The sequence below is a fragment of the Hakea prostrata genome, chromosome 10 (assembly GCF_041222555.1).
Source record: "Hakea prostrata isolate BN-2017 chromosome 10, UWA_Hpros_2, whole genome shotgun sequence".
In the NCBI taxonomy this organism is placed as follows: Eukaryota; Viridiplantae; Streptophyta; class Magnoliopsida; order Proteales; family Proteaceae; genus Hakea; species Hakea prostrata.
Window position 1 is genome coordinate 33,289,393 of NC_142609.1, and position 9,369 is coordinate 33,298,761.

A 9,369-nucleotide genomic window follows, 5' to 3' on the forward strand; every position below is an offset into this window, starting at 1 on the left:
TCGATCCTTCAGGGTCAACATACCCCCCAGCAAAGTCCCATGGGATGCGAGTTCCATGCCTTTCTTTCACGACTTGGTCCTCTCGTGTCATCTGTTTCAGAGTTTCGCATTCACATAAATTAGAACGACAAAGAATAAAGGATAACGAGTTTGGATTCAGACGAAGAAACAGAAGGACAAGCTTTTTCTTGGGTCTGTGATGGAAGCAAGGTTAAGAGTTACAGCAGAAAGGTGACGTCAGAAGTTAGAACAGGAGGTTGATTTTCAAACACGCGTTCTGCAGGAAACAAGCGGATTTAGGATTAAATTACTTTTCTATTAATGAATTATTTCTTCTCTTAACTCCATCTCCTACAGCCTATATAAAGCCACTTCAGTTTTTCCCAAGAGGCCAAGACAGCATCGTTTGCTTCCATATCTTCCGTAGTTTTTACATTTCTTCTCTGCAACAAGCTGAAAAACTCCTCTTAAACTACGGCAGACCTTCCTCCCCATTAATCAACCACCTTCTTGTGAGAAAAGCATGGAATTCCAACAAGCCACGGTTGGAGATATCTATTGGCACCCAACAGCAGATCTTCATCATCATGACAAGCATCCTATGAGAGCAAAAGTTTGTCCGTGAGAAGTAGCATTTCAGACACTGAGGATGCCCATATCCATCGGTCGGAGTCCTTCGGAATGCATGACATGGGAGTAACAAAGAACGATACTGCAGATACCAAATTTGAGTGGTTGCGATCACAGTTGGTCGGACACGATGCCGAATTCGATGCTCCCTTCGGGAGACGCCTTCTCACCTATGCAGACCACACAGCCTCCGGGAGAAGCCTTCGCTTCATCGAAGAATTTATTGCCAATAGTGTTCTTCCATTCTATGGTTAGTTGATTTGTTTGAATTAGATTTCTAATTGATACTATTAAACACGTATATAGGTTACTGAACATCACTCTTGTTGCATGCATGGCCACAGGTAACACACATACTAGTGACAGTTATGTGGGGCACAAGACCACCAAGATGGTGAAGGATGCCACCAGATATATAAAGAACTGCTTGGGCGCAGGACCAGATGATGCACTAATATTCTGCGGCTCAGGGACCACTGCAGCCATCAAGCGCCTGCAAGAGGTGATGGGAATCGCAGTGCCTTCAACCATGAGAGATAAGGTAATATCAACCCTGCAGACTGATGAGAGATGGGTGGTCTTTGTCGGACCATACGAGCACCACTCCAACCTCCTTTCATGGCGTAATAGCCTAGCTGAGGTGATAGAGATCGGGCTTGATGATGATGGCTTGATAGACCTGCGAGCTCTAAGTCGCCAACTTGAGTCTTACAAGGATTCCAGACGTTCTATGTTGGGTTCATTCTCAGCATGTAGTAATGTTACTGGAACATACACTGATACACATGCCATCGCCAAGCTTCTTCACCAGCATGGAGCTTTTGCTTGCTTTGATTACGCAGCAAGGTTAGAATATATTAGATTATAGATAATTGATGTTTCTTGAATTATTCTCTCTAATCTTGTTATTGATAGAAATTATTTACTTGGATACGTGCAGTGGTCCTTACGCCGAGATTAACATGAGATCAGGGGAGATAGAAGGCTATGATGCTATATTCATGAGCCCACACAAGTTTGTTGGTGGACCTGATACCCCGGGGCTCCTATTGATGCACAAGGCCTTGTACAAGTTGAGTTCTTCTGCCCCTTCTACTTGCGGAGGTGGAACTGTTGATTTTGTCAATGCTTTTAGTGAAGAGGTAAGCCCCCTCTTACTCTAAGTGACTATTCCTATATTAATTTATCATTGTCTGACTAGTTAATTACTTTATGAAGGGACTTATTAGCTAACGTATGAATTAATTAATTTCAATATGCAGCACACTTTGTACTACAATGATGTGGAAGAAAGGGAAGATGCTGGAACCCCACCAATCGTCCAGAAGATAAGAGCAGCTTTGGCTTTCTGGGTGAAGGACTTCATTGGGTACGGTGTTATTGAAAACCAGGAGCATGTCTACATCAATGCAGCAATGAAAAGGCTCCTTCCAAACAAAAACATATTGGTGTTAGGGAATACGAGTGCCCCAAGACAAGCCATACTCTCTTTCGTGGTTTACTCTACCACAAATTCTTCCTCTTACGATCATAAGAAAGATGAAAGAGGTAGTAACGGTCTATATATGTGGGCAGAGTCAGGAAACAAGAGAGATAAACCTTTCCATGGGCCTTTCATCGCAAAGCTTCTCAATGATCTCTTTGGAATCCAAGCTCGAGCTGGGTGTGCTTGTGCTGGCCCCTATGGTCACCATCTACTTGGTGTCGATGAGGCTCATTCGCTAGCTTTTCGTGCTGCTATCCAAAAGGTGTACCCTTAACCCCTAAGATCAATTAATCTTTCAACCCAATGAAATCTGGTAGATGTCATCTTAAATTTATTGTGACTAATCCTACTTTGAATTTGCTTTGATAGGGTTACACCGGTGTGAAACCTGGGTGGACTAGAATCAGTTTCCCTTACTACATGTCGAAAGAAGAGTTTGAGTTCATTCTGGCTGCATTAGAGTTTATTGCAGCATTTGGTCAACGATTTCTTCCACTCTACAGCTTCAATTGGAAGACTGGTAACTGGACCTTTCAGTCTAAAGCTTTCATGGAGAACATACTGGGAGAAGACCATGCACGGGTAGACGATTCTCTAAGTGAAGCAAAGCCTGAAATGAAAATTAGAAACAACGGATTAAGGCATGGTAGAGAAGACCATAGTGACAATCAGAAGATCAACAATGAAGCACTCATCGGAAAATATACTAACTACTTGGAGACTGCTAAATATGTGGCAAGTTTCCTCCCCAAGTTCCCTCCACATAGGAGGGTTCCGAAGGACCTAGACCTCAGCCTTGCACATTTCAGGGTGTAGAGAGTTAGCTCTCTCTTTCTCATCCTTGAGCATCTCCAAGTATAGCATTATATGATGTGTGTTAAGAATCCTTAACACTACATCTATAGAATAAAAGAGTATCCAGCATTGCTTTCCACTAATGTTATTACTCAATTTGTATCGTAAATTTGTTTGTCACTCCAACTAACAACTACTCTAGTACTATCAAGTGTTGTTAATTATTAAATATAGTTCCATATTACCTAATTTCGCTTTGCGCTTGCGTTTTTTTTTTTTTTTTTTTTTTTTTTTTGGGGGGGGGGGGGGGGGGGGGGGGGGGGGGGGGGGGGCGTAGGGGCTGGATAAATGGCTGAAGCGATTAATGAATGAATCAACATATATTCAACAACCACAAATACAAACCAACTTGTAAAGGGGAGAAGAAATAATGAAGCGTGGTGGGGAGGAAACAAGGAAAAGGCCCTCAAATCAAAGAGACGATTTGGGCAAAGATGTTTTATGTTTGTTGATTCCTGTGATCTTGTATATAGAAGATTATTTATCCAAAAGAATAAATTAAAATTCTAGGCATGGGGAGGAAGATCTAGCAATTCTACATGTTGCGTCTAGAACTTCTTCGAGAGCCGGATATTGAGATGACCACCTTAAGAGCTCTCCAACCAAGTTGGAATAACTGGGATGCCTGCACATACAAAGAAAGCAAGAACGGTCCGGCCTAGTTTTGGCCGGGGAACCGCCTCCGACGCTCAAGTCAGCCTAGGCAACAATAATGTTTCTTGAGAGAGTTCTCAAGAACGTAATGAGTAAGTACTCAGATGAAAGTTCTCGTACCTTTCTCCATGTAGGAGGTGGGTTTATATAGAGGTTACCTGGAGGCGGCGATTCCTTAAGTTTCGGATCGATAGTTGAGGAGTGAGTGGAGTAGTGGAATAACGGCTCCTTCTTTGTCGCACCTGATAATGCCGTTATGCTGACTCACCTCCCCAATTCTCGGAATAGATATGCTGAGTGTTTATGCATAACTAACTCTTCTTGACTTGGTCAAGAGAGTCTTCTGAGAAATGCTAGAGTTGGATATAGATATATATTTTTCCCAAGTGTGGCACTCGGGACCCTTCTCCAACGAAGAAATGAGCCGCCCAAGAGGGAGGTATCTCTCCCGAATGAGGCCCTCAGACCTTCTAAGAGGGAGATGCACCCGCCCACGGGGTGCCTCTCTCTCCCGAGATGGGGACTGGGACTTTAGCTCCCACAACGAGCCCCCATTCCGTGCGATTGACTTCTCGAACGTATGGAATGTTACTCCCGGACTTCTTAAAAAATTTCCTTTTTTCTTGGAGAAACTTTAAGACGTCGTCTTGAATAATAGCCATTATTCGAGGCCTTTGTAACTCCCAACCATCGTACTAATTCACATTTATTGATGATTCTGATATGCGAATGGTCATGCTTTCTCAGCCGTTGATTTACTCGATCATGGGCCATTTGATTGAGATCTTGAGTCCCTCAATCTCAACCATTGTGTATGTTCATTGTTGGTCGTTGGATCGCGACCTTTCATGTGCCAGATCTCAACCGTCGCCTTGCTTGATTCACGACCGTGGATGTGTCTCTTCATCTTCCTCCTCCTCACTATAAATAGAGGTTCAATCTTCTTTTTACTCTTTTGCTTGCAAACTCTCTCTGAAGTCTCCTGATTGCGTTGCTTGCTTTCTTCAACTAGGTATTCCAATCCTTCAACCAGTAAGTTATCTCTAACCTTTCTTCATTTCTTTCTGTTGTCATTTCTGTATTATGGATAAGTTAAAAAAAGGCAAGGAAATAGCCCGAGCCACCTCCCACTGGAGGTCCCGACTCGAGATCTCCAGTCTGAGATGTCTTCCCGAACTCAATCTGTGCACTATTCCAATGAAGATGATTTCTCTGATTCTTCTATTGTTAGAGCTGCTGCTGACTTAGCTAGGAACGACCCTCTTGACCAAGAACTCCTATGCTCTGATTTAGGAACAGACTTAGTCAATTTCGATGTTTCTGTGAATTCTCTGGCTGAGCAAGAGGTTGACAGTATTAGTCTATCTCCTACTAAATTCCGAGCTGCTAGTCAGAGGCATTATTCGCCTCGTCCTCCCCTTTCTCGTCCTCAAGATTGCTGGAATCCTTGGCCACCCTTTCTCCCTGCTACGTTGCTTTCTGAGGAGGAAACTCTTGAAGAAAGGAACAAACCAAATACTCCTTCTCACATTGATTATGATCTCAAGTTTTCGGGTCCCGAATTCTATCTCGGAGATCTTAACCAACACCATCTCCAACGTTTAAGGGATTTCTCTGAAATTCCAGAGGATTATTCCTTCTTGCTCCCGTCTCTATCCAGTCGAGTTGGAGAGCCCCCGAATGGGGCCTTCTCCCTTTATTACGATGCTTTCTTAGGGGGTCTTCGCCTTCCCGTCCAGAAAATTATTGAAGACCTTCTAATTCATTATGGAATTTCTCCTTCCAACCTTATTCCAAATAGTTGGAGAAATGTCACTTGTTTCGTGGGTTTCCGTCATAATGTTGGAGTCGAACCAACATTCCCCCTTCTCCAGCGTTTCTTCGAAATTAAGAGTCGTCAAGGGGTTGGCTCTCTCTTCAACGTCGGCAACCCGCGGTGGACTGGTCGCATATCATTTTGCCGAGGTCTATGCCTACGTCCACCAAGGGGTGGAGACATCACTTTTTCTTCTCAAGCCCCGGTCCCCCGCTATTCCCAACTGCTTTTGTGAAGAAATCTAAATCAGATCTCAAAGAACCCAATATTCTCATTGAGTTATCCCCCCAAGAAGCGCCATAGAAAAGATCATCCAGTTGACGAGACTCCCCGTTCTGAATACTTGTCCGTATCCTCGTTCTTCGTTTGGGGCTTTTCTCCGTGAGCCCCTTCTTCATTGACGTTCTTCAATTTTGTGGATTTTCTTATCTTTGCATTTTCTAATCTTCTTCGTTTGTTGTCCAGTGGCTAGAAAATTGGACATTGATGCTCTTCGAGCCCTTACTCTGGGAATTCCAAAGAGGCTTTCGCTCGTGCCTGAAAACCCCCTTCCCGTTGTCCAAGTCCCGCGCCCCTGACTTGTCCAAGTCTTAGCAGAGACCCCAGGTCCTCGTTGGAGGGGTCCTCCGAGATCGTCCCTGGCTCCCCATGCCTCTGCTTGGCCTCCTCTAGTTCCTCCCTGTTTTTGACTTCCCCTCTCTGGTTCCTTGCGACTTCTTCTCGATATTCTTCATCCCTTTTGAAATCTCCTCTTTTTGCCCCCTTGTTTCTCTCCTACTTTCATTTTCTTCGTGACTTCTCTGATTTCCATATTTTCTTCAGTACTTCTCCGAGGGACACACTTTTGGGGTGCTGATCCGTTCGCACTTCTATCAGCTTAGGTGTTGAAAGGATCGGGATGAACCATCATGGAGCTTTCCGTCTATCGCTTGTCTTAGCACACGTTTGATAAGATTCCGAGCACCTAGAGGACTTTCCCAAAAACTTAGCCCTAAGATTGGAACTACTTGGTCTTTCCCTCCAACCTGAAGTTCCTCCTTCTCTTCTCCTCTCCTTCTTACCTTCCTTCCCTTCAACTCGTCTCTTCCCCTTTCGCCGCTCTGCTTTCCGTTCTCCTTTTCCTACCAGTGCCTGTTGCGTCTTACTCTTGAAAGAGCCCTGTTGTACCTTTGCCCTCCCCGATCCTCTTCTCTTATGAGGGGGGGGGGAGGGGGGGGGGGGGGGCGGGGGGGGGGGGCGGGGCTGCCTCTACTGGCATGCTTCTTTGACTTGTCGTTCTTCGTCCTCCTGCGTTGCCTGGTTTTGTTTGTTCTCTTCCGGGTCCCTGGCCTTGTTTTCTCTGTGTTGGGATTCTGTGATGGAGAATTCTCCCTCTCCCGTTCCCGTGTCCCTTTGTAATTCCATCTTTGAGCCTTCTTGTTTTGTGGTTTCTCTGCCCTGTCCTGCCCTTGACTTCTTGGTTCTCCTTCTTCCTCTTCTTGCTTTCATTCTCCGGCTCTTCTTGCTTTTCCTTCCTTCTTCTTCCTTACTTTCTTTTCAGGTGTCTGGAGACATGACTTTATTGGAATCATGGTCTTTTGACTTGTTCGCTCTTCACTAACCTCGTAGATTTTCTAGATTCATGGAATTCCAGTTCATCATTTCCTCTGCTTTTCTTTGTCCTTCTCTCTTTTCCTTCCTTCTCTGTGGGTGGCTCCTTGATTTCTTGGGTTGGATCTCAACTTTCGAGCATAGTCACCCGCTGATGTCTTCTTTTTTACCCAGCATTGAGTATCCCTCTCTTCTTCTTTGTTCTTTCCTCCCACTCCTTTAGATCTGTTGCTCTTCGCCTTCTTCTTTCTTCTTCTTGGTCCTTTCTCTTTGATTCCTTACCTCTCCCGTGCTTCTCTGGCTCCTGTTTCTTCTTTCTTCTTCCAGGCACTTGTAGTTCTTCACCCATTTTCCCTTGTCTCCCTTTTTTTTCCATCCGCGTCCATTAGTTATCTCACTTGCCCATTGCTCTGTCGCCCTGGTCCTATGTTCGTGTGTATCTTTCACATTCTTCCCTCCCTTCTTTCCATTTCTCCGATCTTTGTTCCAAATCTTAGATGATCCTTTCTTGAAGAACTTCTCCATTTGTTTCTCAGTATGATAGAGAGTTCCTTCCCCCACTTAGTGAATTCTTCACCCAATATTCTCTATTGTTGCCTTGGCTTTCCACCAATCCATTCCCCACATGGCGGATCCTCTTGGCCCGTCTTCTCTGTTGCTTGCTTGCTTTTCTCACATTCCCCTCTTTTTGAATATTCCCATAGGCCTTGCGTTTATTTTATGTCCAGCCCACCTCCCATATCGCTCCACTATTCCTTCTGTACCTCCTGCTTTCTAAGCCCACCTTTGAGGGTTGTGTCTCTTTTATAGTTGTTCTTCATAATGTGACTTCCCTTGTTTTTAACCCTTCTTCCTTACGTCTTCAGGATATCTTCTTCAAATATGCTATAATTGGGCTCATCCAACTAGCTCTTCTTCAATATCCATCCCTCGCCTCCCGTGCTAGATTTCTACTTCATTCCTCCTGTCTTTTGGATAAGCCAACTTGGATAACTCATCTCTCTTCTTTTCCTTTCTCAATTTGCTTTTTTCAGTGTCATATGGCCATCTCTTTTGGCTAAGTATTTGCCATTCTTGTTTCCTTTGCCTCTCCCCATGAACTTGATTCCTCCCGTCCCCTTCCATTCTCACTCTTGGTCCTCTTGTCCCTTGCTTCTCTCCCTCTTATTGGCTTTTGTCTTGCATATATTGATCCATCCCTTAGCTTGCCCTCTCCCTCCCGGTTGCTCCCTCACTCATCCATAACTCCCGTGTTTTCTCTCCCCGGCTGCTATTCTCGTTCCCCTTTCCCTTTATGGCGCTTCTACTCATTTGTATTCGCTTAACTCAATAGCCCATGTGACCATTCTTCCGGCTAAGTCTGGTTTCTGTAGTATCTTCTTCAACGGGAAGTTGGTCAAGACTACAATTGGATGAGCTTGGAAGTATGGTCTGAGTTTCCGAGATGCGATTACAAGTGCTAAGGCTTGTTTATCCACATCCGGATATCGTGTCTCGGCATCTATTAAAACATGACTTACAAAATAGATAGGGTTTTGTGAAGTACCTTCTTCTTTTACTAAGACCGCGCTTACTGCCGCTGGAGAAATGGCTAAGTATGTGAATAATTGTTCTCCCGTTGAAGGTCGGGCTAAGAGAGGTGGAGTCCGAGCTTCTCCTTCAACTTCTCGAACGCTTTCTGACATTCATCGGTCCATAAGGTATCCTTTGCCTTCCCGAGCTCATTAAGAGCTTTGAAGAAAGGCAAACATTTCTCACCCGATCGTGAGATAAATCTGTTTAAGGCTGCTACTCTTCCAGTTAGGCATTGGATGTCTCTAACCGTCCTTGGTGACTCCATCTCGAGCAAGGCTTTGATTTTCTCCGGGTTTGCCTCAATTCCTCGTTGGGATACCATAAACCCAAGGAATATTCCAGAAGAAACTCCAAAAGCACATTTCTCCGGATTTAGCCTCATCTGGTATGTTCTCAAAGTATCAAAGACTTCTTCAAGATCTTCCAGATGACTTCTTCGGACGATACTCTTTATGAGCATATCATCCACATATACTTCCATATTTCTTCCTATTTGGTCTTTGAAGACTTTGTTTACCATTCTCTGATAAGTGGCCCTAGCGTTCTTCAATCCGAAGGGCACTACTTTATAAAAGTAACTTTCTCGATCCGTCATGAAGCCGTATCCCTCTCGTCCTTGGGATTCATCATAATCTGATTGTATCTCGAGTAGCGTCCTGAAGCTCAATACTTCATGTCCTGCTGTGGCATCGATCAAAAGGTCGATCCGGGGAAGTGGATAGCAATCCTTTGGGCATGCTTTATTCAAATCTGTGTAATCCGT

At 44.5% G+C, this 9,369-nt stretch overlaps 1 protein-coding gene across 1 annotated transcript; it reads left to right on the top strand.

Annotated features, from left to right (window-relative positions):
* Positions 1-412: 412 nt before the first annotated feature.
* On the top strand, positions 413-3,144 carry LOC149002549 (uncharacterized). Its single transcript, XM_089137975.1, has 5 exons — positions 413-880; positions 975-1,476; positions 1,571-1,772; positions 1,893-2,378; positions 2,486-3,144. The coding sequence occupies exons 1-5, from the start codon at positions 682-684 to the stop codon at positions 2,930-2,932; spliced, it is 1,836 nt and encodes a 611-aa protein (XP_088994101.1). The 5' UTR covers positions 413-681; the 3' UTR covers positions 2,933-3,144.
* Positions 3,145-9,369: the final 6,225 nt, after the last annotated feature.

Bases quoted from the DNA above. Each gene is read 5' to 3' on its own strand.
- LOC149002549 (XM_089137975.1), top strand. From the start codon at position 682: ATGCATGACATGGGAGTAACAAAGAACGATACTGCAGATACCAAATTT. The intron at 881-974 runs GTTAGTTGATTT...GCATGGCCACAG, and splicing joins TAGTGTTCTTCCATTCTATG to GTAACACACATACTAGTGAC. The intron at 1,477-1,570 runs GTTAGAATATAT...GGATACGTGCAG, and splicing joins TGCTTTGATTACGCAGCAAG to TGGTCCTTACGCCGAGATTA.